At 41.6% G+C, this 21,320-nt stretch overlaps 1 protein-coding gene across 4 annotated transcripts in view; it reads right to left on the bottom strand.

The window, feature by feature from the left end:
* PRDM5 (PR/SET domain 5) overlaps nt 1–21,320 on the bottom strand; it is a 267,629-nt gene that overhangs the window by 229,063 nt on the left and 17,246 nt on the right. For all 4 annotated transcript variants that reach the window (XM_069593363.1, XM_069593364.1, XM_069593366.1 and 1 more), the window contains exon 2: nt 8,973–9,056. In XM_069593363.1, coding sequence (XP_069449464.1) covers nt 8,973–9,056 — 84 coding nt within the window. The remainder of the gene's footprint in view (nt 1–8,972; nt 9,057–21,320) is intronic.

Raw genomic sequence — 21,320 nt, 5'->3', positions numbered from 1 at the left:
ATCTCTTCATTCTCATCGCTATGCAGGGGAGTTATGTGCACATGGTCAACAAACATTACCCCTAAAATTGGCATCTGGGAGATCAATTACGACTTCGTTTGAAAAGACTGCAGCGTTTGTTATACTTTAGTTCTATTTGAAAATTTTCTCACTGTTGTTAGTAAAGTCTGTCTATATAAATTCAAACAATACCTGTGTATTTAAATGTTCTTATTGTTCTTTGCCTCCCTTCGGTGAATTCAGAGTAGCAAATTTTTTTCTCTGAGTGGAATGTGGCAGCCGTCTCAGTTTCCACATTTGAAAAGCAAGTAAAGACGATGCTGGGGCTAATGCTGTGAGGCAATTCCAAAGCACAGTCATGAGGGAGACGATCACAACTGAAGAGGCCCAGAGAACTATGCCTTCATTTTAAATACTTTTACTGGGTATAGAATTCTGGATTGCAGTGATGTTCTCTTAAAGACATATTTTGGTTGTTGATTATTTTTTTTATCTTTTCTGTTAAAAGAGAGCTTTCAGTATTACTGTTTCTTTTTTGAAAGTAATGTCTCTTTCATTTTTCCTGCCTGCTTTAAAGAGTGTCTTGGTTTTCTATAGTCTTACCAAGATATATCTATCAAGTGTGGCTTTCATTACAGTGATGGTACTTGAGGCTCAGAGAGCTCTTCAATTCACCAGGTAATTTATTTATTTATTTTTTTTTGGTGGGGGGTGTTTCCTGGTGGCTCATGTGGTAAAGAATCCACCTGCAATGCAGGAGGACCTGGGTTCGATCCCTGGATTGGGAAAATTCCCTGGAGGAGGACATGGCAACCCACTCCAGTATTCTTATAACCAGGGAATCTTCCCAACCCAAGGATCGAACCCAACTCTCCTGCGTAAGTTTTGGAAAATCCTCAGCCATTATTACATCAAACTTGCATCTTCCTCATTTTCTCCTTCTTTGTCATGTACTAAAAGATCCTAACATTACAGATACATTAACTCACTTCTCATATATCTATTTTTAGTCTCTGTGCTTCATTTTCAATATTTTCTATTGACTTCTTTTACTCATCACTAATCCTGTCTTTTGCTGTGTCATATTTAATACCTAATTCAAACACTGAGTTCACAATTTCAGTTTGAATATTTCTGTCTAGTCCACCTGGTATTTATACCTCCCAATTTTTAGTAAAAGTCTCCATCTTCTCATCTGTTTGCTTCATCTTTTCTTCCATTTGCTGCTGCTAAGTCATGTCAGTCGTGTCCAACTCTGTGCGACCCTATAGAGCGCAGCCCACCAGGCTCCCCCGTTCCTGGGATTCTCCAGGCAACAACACTGGAGTGGGTTGCCATTTCCTTCTCCAATGCATGAAAGTGAAAAGTGAAAGTGAAGTCACTCAGTCATGTCCGACTCTTAGCGACCCCATGGACTGCACCCCACCAGGCTCTTCCATCCATGAGAGTTTCCAGGCAAGAGTACTGGAGTGGGTCGCCAGTGCCTTCTCCGTTCCATTTGCTAGAACATACCAATAACATTTATTTTAAGAGTCCTCATTTGCTAACTCCAATCAATATCTGAATCCTCCTAAGTTACTTTCCATTGTCCAGCCACTCTTGTGGCTTTAGTCATACGGTCCTATCTCTTAGCATCTTGTCATTTTTATTACATGCTGGACACTATGTAGTAAAAAAAAAAAAAAAAAAATTAGAGGATGCAGATATTATACGGTTCACCCCAACCTCTGCCAGACAAAGTGGAAACTGTTCACTGTAAGCTATGAAGGCAGTAAGCTGACTCAAAGCTGGCTGCAGTTAAGGCAGACTTCAGCCAGCCTCAGTTGATCCTATCCCTACAGCACCATCATACAGTGCTTCCTTCCAAATGAAAGTATGATGTGCAACTGAGGGCCCCTCCACAGCAACACGAGACTGCAGAATACAGCCTTTTAGAAGTACGATACATGGTTTAACTTTATAGCGTTCTGTCATGCAGCTTCACAATTCTGCAAATGTTTTGAGGAGGCGCCAGCAATGTTTCTGAGTTGCTCTGGGTCTGTAATAATGTCACTCCAACCCCCCAACACTGCCCAAAGATCTACTTGCTACTCTGTACTCAAACACAAACTCTCTTCTTGGGCTGAGGTGAATTTTCAGCCTCTTGCCCACACCCAGAATCAGCAAAGCTCTGACTACTTCCCCAAGGCGGGGAAAAAAAGGCTACAGATTATCAATTCATCTGTTCAAAGTTTTCCTCTCTCTGGAGCCTTAGTCACTCTAGGAATCTTGTCTTTAACAGCTCTTCGATGGCCTTACACAAATCACTTTTATATTTAATCTGTCTTTTGTAGCTGTTCTCAGCAGTAATAACAGTGTGCTCAAGTTCTCATATGAAGTAAGTTTTCTTGCCCTATTTTATTTTCTTTATATCCATATCACTATCTTTCTTTGTATTACTCATTAAAGGTGTTTTATGTCTCTCTTTCCCTGCTGAAACATAAACCCCAAGAAAACAAAAGCTTTACTGGATCCTCAGCGCAAAATCACACTACAGATTGCCTGACCCTTGTATCCTTGCTCTTTCTACCGTGTTTCACTTACCATGCCTATTTCTGCTTTGTGAAGAATTTCTAACCTCGTCATTTCTCAGTGTGAGAAAAAGAGAAAGGCTAATTCTGTGTCTGTGTGTGTGTGTCCTCAGCAAACTTTTTCCTCCATGAGAGAGAAATGAGCAGAAATGTACTTTGAGCTTCTGTCCCTCATGCTTTCTTCTCTTCAGCTGATTGTTAAGACACTGACGGTCCCTCCTCCCCATGCCCAGCTCCCTGCTGAGCAGAAAGCACACCTACCATCGGACTCGGTATATGCTCATGTAATACATACCACATATACACCTCATTAGTAAGGTGGGAATTTTAGTCTTCACCTGGCTCCTATCTGCTCTTTCTTTGTTAGAACCACAGAGTGGTTATTAATTTAGTAAGCATCACCAGTATGTAAGTGAAGTGCAGAATGGAGGTTAGGAAAGAAGTTTCCAAGAACAATCTACATTTATTTGGCCAATTACAAAAGGGGCCCCAGTTCATCTGGTATACACATTTATTCTGAAATAATAGTTTACTATAACTGTAGGATATTAACAATTCTTACAAATACACCTGCAAATCTTGTCATCTTATAATTCTTATAGCTACATTTTTTAAAACATTTACTCAGAGGTACAAAATCATTTCTGCTAACTAAAATAAATAAAGCTATAATTTGATATTCTGCATTTTGTAATATGCAGCTATGTAGCAAACTGTAATGACTAATTGCCCTGGCAATTCCCCTAGCCTTAAGATCCCCTGGAGGAGGGCATGGCAACCCACTCCAGTATTCTTGCCTGGAGAATCCCCATGGACAGAGGAGCCTGGTGGGCTATAGTCCATGGGGTTGCAAAGAGTAGGACACAATTGATCCACTTTCACTTTCAGTTTCAGATGTAAAAAATACAGCTTTCCTCATTAATCTTCAAGGGAACAGATTCAGAAAGTAAACAACAGTAAAACTGTTTAAACACCTTTAAGTCAGGCTCATGCAGGTGAAGCAGGCTATTCTTACTGTACTCGTGGTATCCCACCATGAGTTACCTCTGGAACCCTTACAAGACTGCAGCTCCTTTAGGTTAAGAGCATGACAATTTAAGCAGCAAAGTTCAAACAGTGTTATGTTTTTTTCCTATTGTTCTTATGTTGAGATAGATATTTTTCTACTAAATTATAGATGATACAATAGCAAAAAAAAAATCAATCTAAGTAAAAGAGATTTGACTTTTTTTTTTTTTATAAGAACATCACCCAGGACTGGTATATTTCACTGGAGTCTCCGGTTGCTATCTGGTTCTTTGGGATTCTGCATGTGAGTTCATAGATGGCTAACTGCAAGAACTATCTGCCCACAGAGGGACCGTCCAGGAGTACTGAACCCAGGGCATGGAATCCTGCCTCAACCTGGCTCAGGTCACACCACTGAACACCCTACCTCAGTGGAAGTGTTCAAAGACTGAGCAGAAAACAAACCCATCCTGAGCAGGAGACAGAGGAATGGGGTTTCGAACTCTGTGATCTCAGAATAGATGGAAAGTTTGGGAATAAATGACTCAACTGGAAACATCAGAACAATGCCAAGTTCTGAAAACTTCCCAGGCCAGTTTCCACACAAAAAAATCCCTTACAGACAATGCACGAGGATGCTCCAGGAAAAGAAGGGAAGATACCCTGCCAACAGAGCAGAGTCATTTGGAGGCGTCAAGACAGTGGATTCATCGACAGCCACTGTGGAATGCCTGAAGAACAGACTGAGCAGGCAGCAATGAAACGCACAGCCTGTGCTGTAATCTACAGGTGGCTTATGTTTAGTCACTATGTGTGTCTGACTCTTCCGCAATTCCATGGACTGTGGCCCAACAGGCGCCTTCTGTCCATGGGTTTTCCCAGACAAGAATACTGGTGTGGGTGGCCATTTCCTTCTCCAGGGGATCTTCCTGACCCAGAAATCAAACCCACATCTCCTGTGGATTCTTTACGACTGAGCCAATAGGGAATCCCACACAATATAAAGGTACCAAAACTTAAAGATACACGTTAGAATAAGAGACAGTGCCTGGAGAAAAGGTATTCGAGCTGTAGTTTGAAATACTGAAGAAAATACTACAAAAAGAGAAGATCCTGGAGATTTAGAAACAAAGATTATTGAGTTTTAGCAACATTACTCCAATGGATTTTGGTCTTAGACCAAGTCTGAGCAGGTAGAAAACAGAAGAAAATGTATCTCAGACTCCAAACCACCTGGGAAAAAGTATGCAGAAAGACTTCTACTTAAGGAAGGAATAGAATACAACACAGACAACTGCGCACATTCCACCAAACTAACAATGAGAAGCATTTACAATGGAGCACTGATTTCCAGCTTCAAGCTCTATAATGGTCTGAGGCTTCAGAAATCCAGAATTCCTTTGCTAATACAGTTAATTTCAAATGAGAACCCTGAGGTATCAAGGAGACTTACGGACAGAGGAGACAGTCTCTTCAGACCCCAATCTCAAATCCTGGTGGCCAACACAAAGGGAGGCTGAGGTGCCGGTGAATGCCCTGAGCAGTGGGCATCGGAGAACACCAAACTGCCCCTCAGCAGGGAGAGGGGAGGCTGCAGGAGACAAAGCCAACGCTCCCTACTGAAACCCGCAGGCCCCTCTACACCTGGCCCACACTAACAGGGACTCGTGCACGCCAGTAAGCACAATCCTCACCTGTACCTCCAAGCCTTCTGGTGTGAAATGACCCCTAGGGGCCCTTGGCCTTGTCCACCATAACTGCTGGCACCATAACCAAAATATAAACTGACAAAGAGCTATCATGCCATGTGCTCTCTTGCATGGTGTCACTTTGCAGACACCACATCACTACCTGGCTCCCGCTCATAACCACAGCATAGGTAACCACTGGCTTGAGAAGGACCACACATCTGAGAGCTGCAAGTGGGTCACTCTAGAGCTACTGGGTGTATTTAGTCACTAAGTTGTGTCTGACTCTTTTGTGACCTCAGAAACTGCAGTCTGCCAGGCTCCTCTGCCCATGGGATTTCCCACATAAGAATACTGGAGGGGGTTACCATTCCCGTTTCCAGGGAATCTTCCCAACCCATGGATTGAACCTGCATCTCCTGCATTGGCAGGCGTATTCTTTACCACTGTTAGAAATGACTTAAGTAACTGGTCCCAATTTACCCACCAGAGGAGGGAAGGCTCACTATCTCCCTTTGAGAGGGTTCAAATGGTTCCAAGAGGGGAAGACTGCAGTAGAACCAGTCATCCTCCTTTCTCTGTGCACCCCCTGAATCCTGGCAGCTCCAAAGCTGAAATAGCAAAAATGGACTTGAAGAATGCATCTCAAGGAACAGGAAGCCACTCTCTCCATTAACACAATAAGGACAGAACTAAAGCTAGCAAGCAGCAAGCCTCTGCTGCAGTTCAGATGATGTGCTGATTGTTTTTCAAATGCTCCCCCAAGAAGCTATAACACTGAGAGCCCCCTGCCCTGCCCAGCAGTGCAAGAGCACAGCGCAGAGCCCAGCAACAAGCCACCCTGAAGACCAGACTCGGAAGGAAGGAGTCCAGGAGGCAGAAGCTCATGAACCCTGGATTAAAGAGATCCAAGCTGTTAGGTGAGAAGAGAGGGCTTGTGGGGCACTGGGAGACTCTTCACCAGTACCCTGCTGAACGGGGTCACAAGCACAAATATTGTTTAATCAAAACAGGCATAAAATAAAAAGTAAAAGAAAACAGAGAACAGCAATCATTACGTGAGTATAACACTACCTGAACACAGAATGATTTTATAATCAATAGCTCTTTGGGTAGGAAAGTGAGAGAACTGGGTGTTATTGAAATGTGAAAATGAACAATAAAGATATCATAGAACCACAGGAACACATGATGCAAAGATGGTCTGCTATAGCACCGGCAGCCTCCTTAAGTTTCCCACTTGGAAGACTACTTCTTCAAAATAAAAATAATAATCATTATCTGCTTAGCATTACCAACTGCGCAAGATACTAACCTGACCACGACATTAAAACTTTTAGAGACAATAAAACAAATATCAAAAGTCATTAATGACCTCTTTAATAATTGATGTTTTTGTCATTTATGGCTTATTGAAGTTATTTTGGCACATAAACGTTTGATTTTTAAAAAATTTTATGGTAAAAAAAAATTAACTGCTAAGAAAGTTAAGACCTTATAGAAAAACAGAGACCCAGTGAAGCCGCTCAGTCGTGTCCGACTCTGCGACCCCGTGGACCGCAGCCCACCAGGCTCCTCCATCCATGGGATTTCCCAGGCAAGAGTGCTGGAGTGGGGTGCCACTGCCTTCTCCAATGCATGAAAGTGAAAAGTGAAAGTGAAGCCGCTCAGTCGTGTCCGACTCTGTGACCCCATAGACGGCAGCCCACCAGGCTCCTCCATCCATGGGATTCTCCAGGCAAGAACACTGGAGTGGGGTGCCATTGCCTTCTCCAATGCATGAAAGTGAAAAGTGAAAGGGAAGTCGCTCAGTCGTGTCCGACTCTGCGACCCCGTGGACCGCAGCCCACCAGGCTCCTCCGTCCATGGGATTTCCCAGGCAAGAGTGCTGGAGTGGGGTGCCACTGCCTTCTCCAGGGGAGCTTCCCAACGCAGGGATCCAACCCAGGTCTCCCACATTACAGGCAGACACTGTACCATCTGAGCCACCAGGGAAGCCCAGAAAAACAGTTAAGGGCGTTAGAAATCTATTTAGGTTTATAAACATAAACAATTAAAACAGTATATTAAATTAAGGTAAACCTGTAACATTTTCCACTTAAAGACTATAAAATTTCCATTTTCCATCACCTGCACTTCAGAAATCTTTCAAGAATCTCCTTCTCAAACAACCCTACTCCCTACATCCAACAGTCTCAGCAATACGGTGACGCTTAAAAATCTGTTTTGCTTGCCGATAGAACAGTTTTATGTGTCAATTTGGCCAGATGGCAGTACCCAGTTATTTAATCAAATAGTAACCCAGGTTTCGCTGAAGGTGTTTTACAGATGTGGCTAGCATCTACAGTGAGCTGACTTTAAATAAAGGAGATTACTGTCAACACTGTGTGTGGCCTTTGAGCAAACCAAAGGACTCAACTGCAAAAACTGAGGTATGCTCGAGAAGTTCTTCCTCAAGACTGGAGTATTAACTCCCGGCTGAGTTTCCAGCCTACAGGCTCCAGCATGCCATCCCGACAATCATGTGAGCCAATCCCCTGGGGAAAACACACGCCCACCCACACCTCTCTGTTTTTCTGGTGACCATAACTGATAAATGCACATTCAGAGAAACATCGTATGCGTGGTTCTCTGGTCCAGCACTGCATCCCTCTCTGATTTAACGATCCTACTTCTCTCAGGCCCATCCACACATACCTCAGCTCCCACCCTCCTCATGCAACCCACCAAATAAAATTCTTGGGACTGAGTTTTCTTTTCCAGCTTTTTGTTGAACAATATCCACACCTCTGTTTTTCTATTTCCACCCCCTAGGCCCTTCTTTCTCTGAAGATTACCAAAGAACAGTAATGAAAGTAAGTGGCATAAGCTAGGATGAAAATTCTCCAAATATATACATAATATATACATATGTGCATTTGCATATATAAATTCCTGCATTAGAGAGATTTTAGATAGCAAAAGACTATCTACAGTGTCATAGTTCTTTAAATATGTTTTTAAAAGTAAGGTATAGTTTAAGCTGGGATTTCTGTTCCAATATAAAGCTCGGAAATGTTTCTGTGCAATTAGAACTGCAATTGGGAAATAAAAGTTAAACAAAAAATATAATTTAATTTTCAGAAATCAAATTCTAAATCCGTAAGAAGAATATGCTTATTTTGAAATCCAAACATCCTTATTCATGGATGACTTATTTTTAATGATGAAGTTCAGTGACTTTCCTGGTAGTCCAGTAGCTAAGACTCCCAGTGCAGGCTCCCAATGCAGGAGGCCCAGGTTCAATCCCTAGTCAGGGAACTAGATCCCATATGGCACAACTAAGAGTTCCTACGCAGCAACTAAAAAAAATCTTGCACACCACAGCAAAGAGCAAAGACCTCACAGCTCACAGGTTGCCAATAAGAACTGGCAGAAGACCTCACAGTCTGCAAATAAGAACTGGCAAGGTCAGACAAATCAATCAATTAATTAAATATTTTTAATGATGAAGTGTATAAACTGATTCAGTTATAGAATAATTATCTAGTTATGTATTTCAACAATTTTTTTTAAATGCTAAACTCTCAAGGTACTCAGATTCCTTAAAACTAAAACATTCAATGCTTAAACAGTCAACTAGTATCAGTATCTATTAACTTAACCTTATAAATGAATTAAACAGTACAAAGAGAAACATTTTAAATATTTAAAATCATATCCTCACCTCCCACATCAACCTGTAATCCATATTTTCATCCAAATCTTCAGGCATTCTCTTCTCTCCAGCAAATGGTCCAAACTTTTCACCCTGAATAGTAATGATTATATTGAAAATGAATTAGTACAATAATCAAGATACAAAAATAAATTATTATTTCTTTTCTGGAAAAATTTTTCTCTAAATCTTCCTACCCAATGATTGAAACACATTTAAAATACTAAATAATTTACCCAACAGGAAATATTTACATATCTAAAACCCAACTTAATCTATTTTTAGCCAAACAGCCTGAAACCACAACACAGGCGCCAACATAAAAGGGTTAAACTGCTCAACATTTATATTCTGACAAGACTCTGAACATCACACTTTGATGTTTCAAACCTCTGCAGCCATGAGAAGCAGAGTCTTGCCTGACTTGAGAGACAAGCCTATCAGGCAGAAAATCACCTGATTTCAATAAAAACCATAAATCCATCCCAATTATGAACAGAAAAGAAGGAGGCTTGCCACTCTCAAAGAAAGACTGTTCATAAATAGTTTAAATCCTCCTGCCAATCCTTCAATCAACCAAGGAGGCACTCCACGAACCCGGGCTTCTCCAAGCACGAGCTTTGAATCACCATCAAGAGATTCGTTCACCAGGGTCGCTTGTTTCAAATTCAGAATCCTGAGCTTATTAATATCAGAATCTCTGGGAGTGAGATGTGGAAAGCTGTGTACAGACAAATTCCCAGGTAAGAACCGCTGGCAAAACCAGGAGTGGCCCCCACAGGGAGGGATCTGTGAGGCAGGGTGGATGGTGAGCAAAACTGTCTTCACAACAAGGCAATCAAGCAGGGGCTGGAGGGACTGGGAGTGGAGTCATGCTTGTCCAGCCAAGCACGTCACAGATATGGTACAGAGAAGACACGGGATCCCACGTGTCCTTGTGAGCCTCCCCCAAGCCTTCCATGACTCTTCTACAGTAGAACCCTTCCCTCCATAAGGACACGGCAGAACTTCTGATGAACACTGTTAAGGGGGGAAAAAGCCACCAAAATAGTGTTTCAAGGAATATAAATGACTTAATGAACAACAGAAAACCCAAAGGCAACAGTTAAGTGTTAAAGCTTAAAGGAAGTACAACTAGCTAACACAGTTCCCTGGGGGCTCAGTGGTGAAGAATCTGCCTGCCAATGCAGGCAGCGAAGTTCGATCCCTGGGTCAGGAAGATCCCCTGGAGAAGGGAATGGCAACCTATGCCAGTATTCTTGGCTGGAGAATCCCACGGTCAGAGGAGCCTTGTGGGCTACCGTGCACGAAGTCACAAAGAGTCAGACACAACTTAGCGACGAAACAGTAACAACAACCCAGGCCCTCACTTGACAGATGAAGGAAAGAGGTTCTGAGAAGTCACAAGTAACAGCAGAGTCTGGAAGATCTATTGCTGAATGTTAACTAGGAGGCAGAAAATGCTAGAAAGACTCCTAAAATCAAAACTATAATCCTAAATAAACCAAAAACAAGTACACCAACAGGCAGATTGCTATTTGGCTATTTCAGCCAACCTTGAAGACAGAAACCAAGTATTAAGATGTTTTTTGAGAAATAAATTTGAGGATTTGGTACTAATGCACACATAGTTCAACTTTTCACTCCACCTCGTCATATATCTAGCCTTCATCAACTACTGCAGAAGAAAACCATCTGAGGACACACTTTCCAAACAGACGTGCCCGTGCCAGTCAGTCCCCCTCCACCGCACAAATCCAGAGGGAACGGAGACTGCATCGAACAATTAACCAGGGTTCAAAAGCCCGAAAAGAGACAGAAACCCAAGGAAATGACTGGGATCAGGGGGAAAACGCCTGCTTAGATGCAGACCGAGTCAGATTATTAAAGTTCTTAAGCTTCGAAAACTCAAAATAAGAATCAGGAATGTGAGTTTAAAGCTTTGCTACTAATAGTGAGCAATCACTTTGTCACAAAATCAAACTGCCAAACCATAATAAGTACAGCTTTCAAATTTCTCACTCGAGCTAAGAAATACATTCTGCATCTTGTTCTAGTATATTCACATATACACAGCTGACCCTTAACACAGTTTGAACTGTGTGGGTCCACTTAAACATGGATATTTTAATCACATCATCCTGGTTGGTTGAATTCACAGGTGTGGAAGAAGCGCAGATGTGGAGGGCCAACTATATATTATGTGTGGATTAACTCCAATGCTGTTCAAAGGTCAGCTGTACACAGAAACACATACTTTAAAAACTAAAATGTAAACTTCTTGAAATAACACTGCCCTTACTCTGTACAATGAATTTCATATTTTCTACTCAACTTTACTTCACTTTTGAAAAAACACTAGTTTTAACAGAAGTGAATAATCAAATTAATTTCACAACACACCAATGGGCTGCAATTCAATTTGAAATACACTGACATAAAATTCAGATAGAGGAGATAAATTTCTATTTAGCTCTCTGGATTTGGTAAAATTGCCTTCAAAGTACACTAGTGAGTATACTGGGATGATGTGATCAAATAAACTTGAGTTTCTGGGGCTGCAAGATTATAAAATATCAATAGTTAACTTACTTGTGGTAAGAAACACTGAAGACAATTAAAACAATTTATATTTGGCTTTTGATGAAATTTTTATACTTCCTGAACCCACTCTTAGCCTTCCCTTAAGAATCCCAGCACCTGCTATCCAGCCCCGTTCTCCCTCTGTTCACTGTCATTTCTACTACACAAGCAGCACTTCCTCATAATCGTAATCTTAATGTAGACACAGCTTTATTCACTAACCTAAGAGTAAGCCTCTCCTACCTCAGCAGGCTTCAAACTTGCTTGGGTAATGTACCAATGGAAGGAAGGTTTAGGGTGCGCACTCCATATACATGTAACTTTTTTCTCTTGGCTGAACTGTATGAAATTGCTAGTATTTGGTCATTTTTGATATATGAAAATTTCACAGGATTCATCATAATATAAATTATACATGCATGCGTGTTTTCATTGCTCTTTGCAACCCCATGGACCATATCCCACTGGACTCCTCTGTCCCTGGGATTTCCCAGGCACTACTGGAGTGGGTTGCCATTCCCTTCTCTCGGGGATATTTCTGACCAGGTGCATGAGTCTATTCAACACCCAACGTGAGGTTCATAATTAATGACTAGAAGGAAAGCAACATTTCAAACTATCTCCTTGAAAATTTCAAAAATTTCTAGCTGACTACTTGTCATCATTGGTTTTACTTTGTGATTTAGCTGTTGAAGATCTCATACTAGCAGCAAAAAAAAAACCATCAACTCTACCATTTTCTTGCTGTTTGTGTGTCTGATTATTACTACCTTCAACCTGTGACTATATTCAAGAAATCTTCCTAGAATTCCTTGCTCCCAATGATCTAAAGAATCACTAACCCAAATGCTCACAAGATGAGGCAGGAAAGCAGCACAACATCAGACAAAAATATATACAGGATAGAGCAGGGAGTGGCCAGGAGGGGAGCTGGAGGGACATGCACATTTAAAAAGCCTTCCAACTCCAACTGAATATCTTACTGAAACCAACAATTTAAATTTGTATATGAAATCACTAGTATTCTATATATATATAGGCAATGAATTTCAAGTTTCCAAAATTCTGTGCAGATCAAATAAAATGTGACTGTAAAACAAATTCAACCTGCAAACACCAAATCGTCCAAGTCAAACTCACTTCTCCGAATAGCTCAATGCTGAGGCTACAACAGTGCTTCTTTGCTCTTTTCTAAACAAGGCAGATAAATATCCATTCAACTTGGGACCCACCAGACTAGACGATAACTTTTAATAAAAAATGTATGACTGGAAGCATGTGGGCCATTTTCTGTCATTTTGACTAACAGTATTAGCAAGAATGTGAAAGAAAGCTTTACTGCAGAAGCTTTACTCACTGAGGAAATCACTGAGGATTCCAGAGATCTGGAATGCTAACCCCTGCTCTGCCACTAATTATCTGTGACCCAACAGAGTGGAACAAACTTCTGAGCTTCAGTTTCCTCAGCTATAAAACATGGACATCTAGATTTGCTGATTTATAAGATTCCTTGTTGTTTAGTTGCTCAGTCATTCCTGACTCTTTGTTGACCCCACAGACTGTAATCTGCCAGGCTCCTCTGTCCATGGGATTTTCCAGGCACGAATACTGGAGTGGGTTGTCATTTCCTTCTCCAGAGGATCTTCCCGACCCAGAGATCAAACCTGTGTCTCCTGCACCAGCAGGCGGATCCTTTACAACTGAAGCACTTGGGAAGTCACAGATATGGATTAGCTGATTTCTAAGATTCCTTTCGGCTTTCAAATCCTAGCGTTCATAGGCCAAACTTAGAACACTTTGAGAATCAAAGAGAACAAGAGTGTAATTGAAATATTAACAGATTCTTAAGTCCATAGTGATCGCCAGAAAGAGAAAAAAAGAATTTTTGAAACACCTCATATGCCATATTAGCCTATAAAAAATAATAAAGAGAAAGAATTAGGCATTTTCTCCTCTTTTCAACAATAATGCTACTGCAGAATAACCAGACAGCCGTAGATGATGAAGGAAAGCTCTTCTTTACAGAGGAGTCTAATTTATAAAAGGAGCAGGAACTGATTCAGGCAAAGATTATCAAATGAATGCTAAAACCATTAGGTAAAAGCATGACAGTAAAATAGGTGTTCATACAGTGTAACCTACAGATTATCAGTCACATCTTTACAATGGAAAAACTGCATCAACGCAGTGCTGGTAGATGCCTACTGCTAAAACACAGTATGAAGTCAATCATTCCAGCCCTTCAGTCCCCAGGGTCTGTCACAGGGACATGTGACAGGGCTGTTTGCTAGACTATCCAGGCACCTCCAGAGGGCACAGACCTCTTCCCTTTGTCCTGTCTCTCCAGGTACCTACTGTCTAGAACAGAGCACAAGGTGCAACGCCTAAGAAGGGAGCGGGAGATGCCGCCTGTGCTCCTTCCTGTCTCCCACCACAGAGACTGCATCATTTCCTGAGGGTCCTGCGGGCAGAGAGAAGTGCTTAATATACGTTAGTGTGGTGGTGTTGTGTGTGTCTGTGTGTCTGTGTCTGTGTGTCTGTGTGTGTGTGTCTCTGTGTCTGTGTGTGTCTGTGTGTGTGTCTGTGTGTGTCTGTGTGTCTGTATGTGTGTGTATCTGTGTGTGTCTGTGTCTGTGTGTCTGTGTGTATCTGTGTGTGTCTGTGTGTGTGTCTGTGTGTCTGTCTGTGTGTGTGTCTGTGTGTGTCTGTGTGTGTGTGTCTGTGTGTCTGCGTGTCTGTGTGTCTGTGTGTGTGTCTGTGTGTGTGTCTGTGTCTGTGTGTCTGTGTGTGTGTGTCTGTGTGTCTGTGTGTCTGTGTGTCTCTGTGTGTGTGTCTCTGTGTGTCCGTGTGTGTGTCTGTGTCTGTGTGTGTCTGTGTGTGTATGTCTGTGTGTGTCTCTGTGTGTCTCTGTGTGTCTGTGTGTGTCTGTGTGTGTATGTCTGTGTGTGTCTCTGTGTGTCTGTGTGTGTCTCTGTGTGTCTGTGTGTGTCTGTGTCTCTGTGTCTGTGTGTGTGTATCTGTGTGTGTGTGTGTCTCTGTGTGTGTGTGTGTCTGTGTGTGTGTGTCTGTGTGTTTTTTAAGTACATATCTAACTCTCAGATTAGAAGAAATACAGAACACAAAGAAACAAATAGGGCTCCCGGGTGGCATAGTGGTAAAGAATCAGCTGCAATTCAGGAGACATGGGTTCAATCCCCGGGTCGGGAAGAACCCCCAGGGAAGGAAATGGCAACCCATTCCAGCAGGCTTACCTAGGGAATCCCATGGACAGAGGAGCCTTTCTCCTAGACAGTCCATGAGATTGCTGAAGTGTTGGCGTGGCTTAGCAACTGAACACCACCACCAACAGAGAAACACATTAAATAATGTGCCTTGGGAAAACAATCTGATAAATCCAGATAGTGATATATACTACAAACAAGAGACTGCTCTCTTCAGAGAGTAACTGTTTGGTTTTTTTTTTGCTTTGTTTTTAAGGGAATGGGAAGAGGGAGACTGTTAAGAGAGATTTAATAGACATAACCAAGTATAAGAGGTGGTCTGCGAGAATTCTGGTTCAAAAATAAATAGCTATAAAAACATTTTGGAGGTACTTAGAGTAACTTGAATATAGGCTGAAATTAGAAGACATTAAGAAATCATTTATTTTCATTGGATGCTAAAATGATAGTATGGCTATTTAGGAAAATGTCCTTACGCTGAAGTATGGAGGAATGAATGGTCATAATGTCTGTAATTTACTTTGAAATGGTTCAGCAAATAAAACACATATACATATAAATGAAACAAGTTATATTAAAGTGAATCAATCTGCAGTTGAATCATTTATATGTAAAATAATGTTTTTCACAAAAGGAGGCTAGAGTCCCCACTTAGAATATAATCATATTTCAAGGCCAACTATTGTGCATGTGTGTGCTCTTGCAATTCAAGTAAGCCACCAATAAAGTGCATTTCTAAAAAGCTCAATATGAAGAACATCCAATCTTCTTTTCCTTTCTCCTTAGTATTAGAACACTGACCTTTGTGAGGGTACTAATGTATCTAGTCAGAAAAACTACATTATCAGCTCTCCATTTAGGCAGAGAGGAGAGCTAACCACCTGAAAGCAGAAATCATAGTATGCACCTACCACAAAAGCTCTTAAATGAGAGCTGAGTCAGCAGGTAACAAACACCCTAATGCCTTGGTTACTTCCTCTTTATCCTCATCTGGAATAAGATCATGATAACTGGGGCTACAGCAGCCACTTTAAGCCCGAGAGAATTGCAAAAATGTCCACCCTGACATCTGGAGCCACTGAACTGACAGCAGCAAATGCCCACCTTGTTACTGAGAGAGCATAACCTCCGGGGTTTAGATTACTGCAGCTGTCTGTTACTCTGAGCTGACAGAGCAAACATCAGGCAAAGAACTGCACTAGCACCCAGGATAAAGCAGAAACATCTGTATGAAACGCATCAAAGGAGTATGAAATGGGAAATGCAGGAGAGTGGTGAAGGGAAGCGGTTCTGGAATATAGTAACCTGAACGGAGCACCTTTCCCTTCAACCCCAGCTCTAAGCCACTTGTTCTCGAGCAAGACAACTTCCACGAGCCTTTATGGGAAGCTGCAAAAGTGAAGTCCTAGGTCCTGGCACAGAACTGGTGAGAGGCATTCTCCCAAATAGCCTGAGTACCTCACTGGAAAACAGCACAAGAGGCAGTGCTGAGGACTGGGAACCAGGGGATCCTGTATGAAGCTGGAAGTCACAGAAGGCAGGGCCACAGCCCACAGTGCGTCCTATCCCTGCAGCCCAGCAAAGTGCAAGGAGACCAGAAAGCCAGGAGGGAGCTGAGAGCCCACCTGCCCCCACAGGCCCACAGCAACCAAGAGCCTTCTGCTACAGGGCAGGACTGATACCACAGTGTTCCCCAATAACCAGTCGTGAGCATCAGTAAAACCACCAGGGCAAACTGCCTATACAAGGGGCCAGCTGCCTATGAGGGAGACCAAACAGAAAAATAAGATCCATACTTGTAAAACAGAACACCTATAGGAGAGAGTACTTTAAGTAAAGGGAATTACGTTGGGAGTTTCCTGGTGATCCAGTGGTTAAGACTCCGTGCTCTCACTGTTGATGGTCTTGGTTCAATCCCTGGTTGGGGAACTAAAATCCCACAGGTCATGAAGCATGGCCAAAAAAATAAATAAACAGAATATGTCAGTTACATAAGGGAATTTAAGGAGATTCAAGTGCAGCACTCAATAAAGAAACTTTTTAAACTGAAAAAACATAATTGCCTAGTTAAATATTTTTGGAGAATAAGTTGAAAGAGAAATGCAACAACCTGAGAATCATGTATCCAGTCAGGAAATCCTTCACAGTCAGATGGGAAGGAGAGCTATTTGATGATATACACAGATTCGGACAGAGTATTATCCACATGATATGAGAAAAAGAACTGCAAAGTTCCTAAACAAATGAGCCAGAACAAATGACAGAAATCAGAAGAAGAAAAGGAACCTGTGGTGCACACACACACAACATTAGCGTAACACAATTAACTGAGTAAAGAGGTTTCTCCTCACACTGGTCAGAATGGCCATCATTAAAATATCTACAAGTAATAAATGCTGGAGAGGATGTCAGAAAAGGGAATCCTCTTGCACTGCTGGTGAGGATGTAAACTGGCACGGCTACTATGGAAGACAGTATGGAGATTTCTTTAAAAACTAGGAACAGAACTACCATATGACCCAACAATCCCCCTACTGGGCGCATACCATGAAGAAACTGTAATTGAAAGAGACACATGTACCCCAACGTTCACGGCAGCACATCTTACAAGAGCTAGGACATGGGAGCAGCCCGGATGTCCACCAACGGATGAATGGATACGGACGCTGCAGTACATACGGACAAGAGAATATTACTCAGCTATAGAAAATAACTAATTCAAGTCAGTTCTAATGAGGCGGATGAACGTAGAGCCTATTATACAAAGTGAAGGAAGTCAGAGCAACACAAATACTGTATATTAAAGCATCCATGTGGAATCTAGAAATAGGGTGCTGATGAAGCTATCCGCAAGGCAGGAGGGCAGACCCAGACACAGAGAACAGTGGAGAGAGACGAACTGAGAGCCCAGCGTGGAGATACGCACACTACCACGTGTATGAACAGACAGCCCGGGAGAATTCGCTGTGTGACAACCCAGAGGGGCAGGGTGGGCTGGGAACTGGGAGGGGGCTCAGAGGGACGGACATATGTGTACCTGTGGCTGATTCGTGATGATGTGTGGCAGAGGCCAACACAACACTGTAGAGCAACTGTTCTCCAATAATCGTATTTTTTTTGTATATTTTTCAAAACTGTACAATGATGATCTTTGGTAATTATTAGTTACTCAAGTACAGTTATGTTTTATGAGTACTGTTCAACTGTCATCACCAAAAGAAAGATACTCAGACATGTTCTTTCTATGAAACGTTATATGTATAAGCAATAAAAAAATTTTTTTACGAAATTAGATTAAGTAACACACCATTTTGTCAAAACTTAGGGGGGTGGCGGGCAGGCAGGAAGATAAACACATCTCCAACGCATCTCCAACCTCCAAGTAGGTGGAGGTTGGAGAGAGCAGTGGGCGACAGCAAGGAGAAGAGGGAAGTAACCCAGAAATGAGCATCCTGTGGGGAAAATCATGTGTGTGGAGAAAACGGCTGAGCGCCAGCTATCAAATAAAAGTCACACGCATCTGATTATGAAAGGGGAAGAGTAAGTAACTCATCAAATTAAGGTATGAGTTGCACTTAATAAGACAGGGGAAAAGGATGAACAGTGACTTGGACAGCAAAAATAAGGAAAATTAAAATACAACAACAATAAAATGATGAGCATAAAGATGACAAGAATAAAAATTAGTTATATCAGTCATTACACTAAATATGAAGTTTAAAATCTCTTATTAAATGAAGAGATTATAAATCTGCATTTTGAAATATAACCTAAAAGATACAAAAAGATAAAGTAATAAAAAAAATTATTGAACTGGGTAGATAAAAATATACAGATAAAAGCAAAGAAAACAAAGGCAATGGTATATTAAGACAGTTCAATTAATGGCTGAAATCACCAAACAGAATAAAACAGAACATTATGTAATGATATAAAGTGTATATATGAAGAACACAGAATAGTAAAAAACCTATAAAGCATAAAAATACGAGAAATGCAAGAAGAACCTGAGTGGGAGATTTTAAAATATTTTTCAAAACTGATAGATTTGTTAAGTAATAAAAACAGTAAGTAAGAATACATAGAAATGCCATTAATGTTAATTTTTTCAAAGTTCAATACTCATCAAGGATTCATTTCTACCATAAAAATAAGAAAAGTTGATTAACTATAAAATAATTACTTCTCTTGAGGAGAGCACTGGGTTATCTACGGCAAATCATGAGGAGGAGCTGCCCACTACCATACAAGCAAGAAATCAACGAACATTTTAAGTTTGCTAAACAATGCCATGTGAAACAGCTTGCCTGTGTTAGAACCACTGGCAGCCGCAGACCCAAGGGGAGCTCACATGCTTAGACTCCCTTCCAAGGACGTCCCCATATAAGGGAAACTGGGGGGCAGAAGGGAGGACAGAGCCACGTTCAGCGGTGCAGGCAAGTAAGAGAACAGCAGCTGCTGCATAACACGCTGCACCCTGCATCTCCCACCCTGACCTTTCTGCCCTGCAAGAAGAAAAGCAGCACACTCTGCCACCTCCAAGACACAAGTAAAGACCCACTGCCACTGAAGGAGCGGCAGGAGGCTCAGGAAGCTGTACCGCAACCCTCAGAGGATTCCTCCCGTCGGGTGAGGGACAGGAAGCACTCTCCCACAAAACATCAACCACTGACGCAAGACAAACGTCTGGCTCTCATGGGAAAGAGAGATAGGAACACTATGGAAATTCAACTCCCAGAGCTCAGGCTGATAAACCAACCCTAGATAGAGTGAAGCTGAACCAAGACAGAGAGCAGAGAGCTCAAATAACAACACAGTAGTTCTACTACAGGGGAAGGGCAGAGCGTGCAGCTGGGTGAGAGGACCCCTCTATGGTGCAGGCACTCAGGGACAGAAGAAAACGGAGGCAGCTACAGACACTGAGAAAAACCTGGAGCACCGCCCAAGCCACAGTGCAGCCTAGAAGAGCCCGGAGCCTGGGGCTCACTGAGAGAAAGCAGGCCTGCCTGACCTCCTACCAGCCTGACTGAGGCAGCCACAGACACTGAGACCCGGAGCACCGCCCGAGCCGCAAGGCAACGGAAGCCTGTGGGTCACTGAAAGAAACAAAAACAGCATAACGCAAACCCCACCTTATCTCCTATCCAGGCTGATCCAAACTCCTCCACTAATAACCGGAACAAACAAAAGCATATATTTCAAAGCACAAATACTATTTACTATACTCTTGATTGTTTCGCACGACACTGGCATTCAAAAAAAAACTAAGAACATACAAGGAAGCAAAATCTTCAACAAAATTCTAGCAAACAGACTCCGACAACACATCAAAAGGATCATACAACATGATCAAGTGGGATTTATCTCAGGGATGCAAGGATTCTTCAGTATATGCAAACCAATCAATGTGATACACCGTATCAACAAACTGAAAGATAAAAACCATATGATCATCTCAACAGATGCAGAAAAAGCTTCTGACAAAATTCAGCACCCATTTATGATGTAAAAAACTCTCCAGAAAGTACGCACAGAAGGAACCCACCTCAAATAATAAAGCCATATACAACAAACCCACAGCCAATATTATTCTCAGTGGTGAAAACGGAAAGCATTTCCTCTACGATCAGGAACAAGACAAGGGTGCCCACTCTTGCCACAATTATTCAACGTAATTTTGGAAGTCCTAGCCACAACAATCAGAAGAAAAAAGAAATAAAAGGAATCCAGATCAGAAAAGAAGTAACAAAATCCTTACTAGATGCAGGTAACATGATACTATACATAGAAAACCCTAAGGATTCCACCAGAAAATTACTAGAGCTAATCAACTAATATAGCAAAGCCACAGGATATAAAATTAACATATAGAAATCCTTTGCACTCCTATACACTAATAATGAAAAATGAGAAAGAGAAGTTAAGGGAACAATCCCCTTCACCACTGAAATATAAAGAATAAAACACCTACGGATTAATCTACCTAAAGAGACAAAAGACCTGTATGCAGAAAACTATAACATTTTCGGATTGGAACAATCAATATTGTGAAAATGACTACACTATCCAAAGTAATCTACAGATTCAAAGGAATCCCTATGAAACTACCAATGGTATTTTTCACAGAATAAGAACAAAAAAATTCCACAATTTATATGGAAACACAAAAGACCCCAAATAGCCAAAGCCATCTTAAAAAAGAATGGAGCTGGAGGAATCAACCTTCCTGACTTCAGACTATCCTACAAAGCTACAGTCGTTAAGACAGTATGGTATTGGCACAAAAACAGAAATATAGACAAACGGAACAAGGCAGAAAACCCAGAGATAAACCCACACACTTATGGGCACCTTATCTTTGACAAAGGAGGCAAGAATAAAAGAAAACAGCCTCTTCAATAAGTGGTGCTAGGATTTTTGGACAGCTACATGCAAAAGAATGAAACTAGAGCACTTTCTAACACCATATACAAAAATAAATTCAAAATGGACTAAAGATTTAAATGTGAGGCCAGGAACTATACATTTAAATGTAAGGCCAGGAACTATAAAG

Source organism: Ovis canadensis, chromosome 6 (genome assembly GCF_042477335.2).
Source record: "Ovis canadensis isolate MfBH-ARS-UI-01 breed Bighorn chromosome 6, ARS-UI_OviCan_v2, whole genome shotgun sequence".
In the NCBI taxonomy this organism is placed as follows: domain Eukaryota; kingdom Metazoa; phylum Chordata; class Mammalia; order Artiodactyla; family Bovidae; genus Ovis; species Ovis canadensis.
This window is presented reverse-complemented; position numbering and strand designations above follow the sequence as displayed.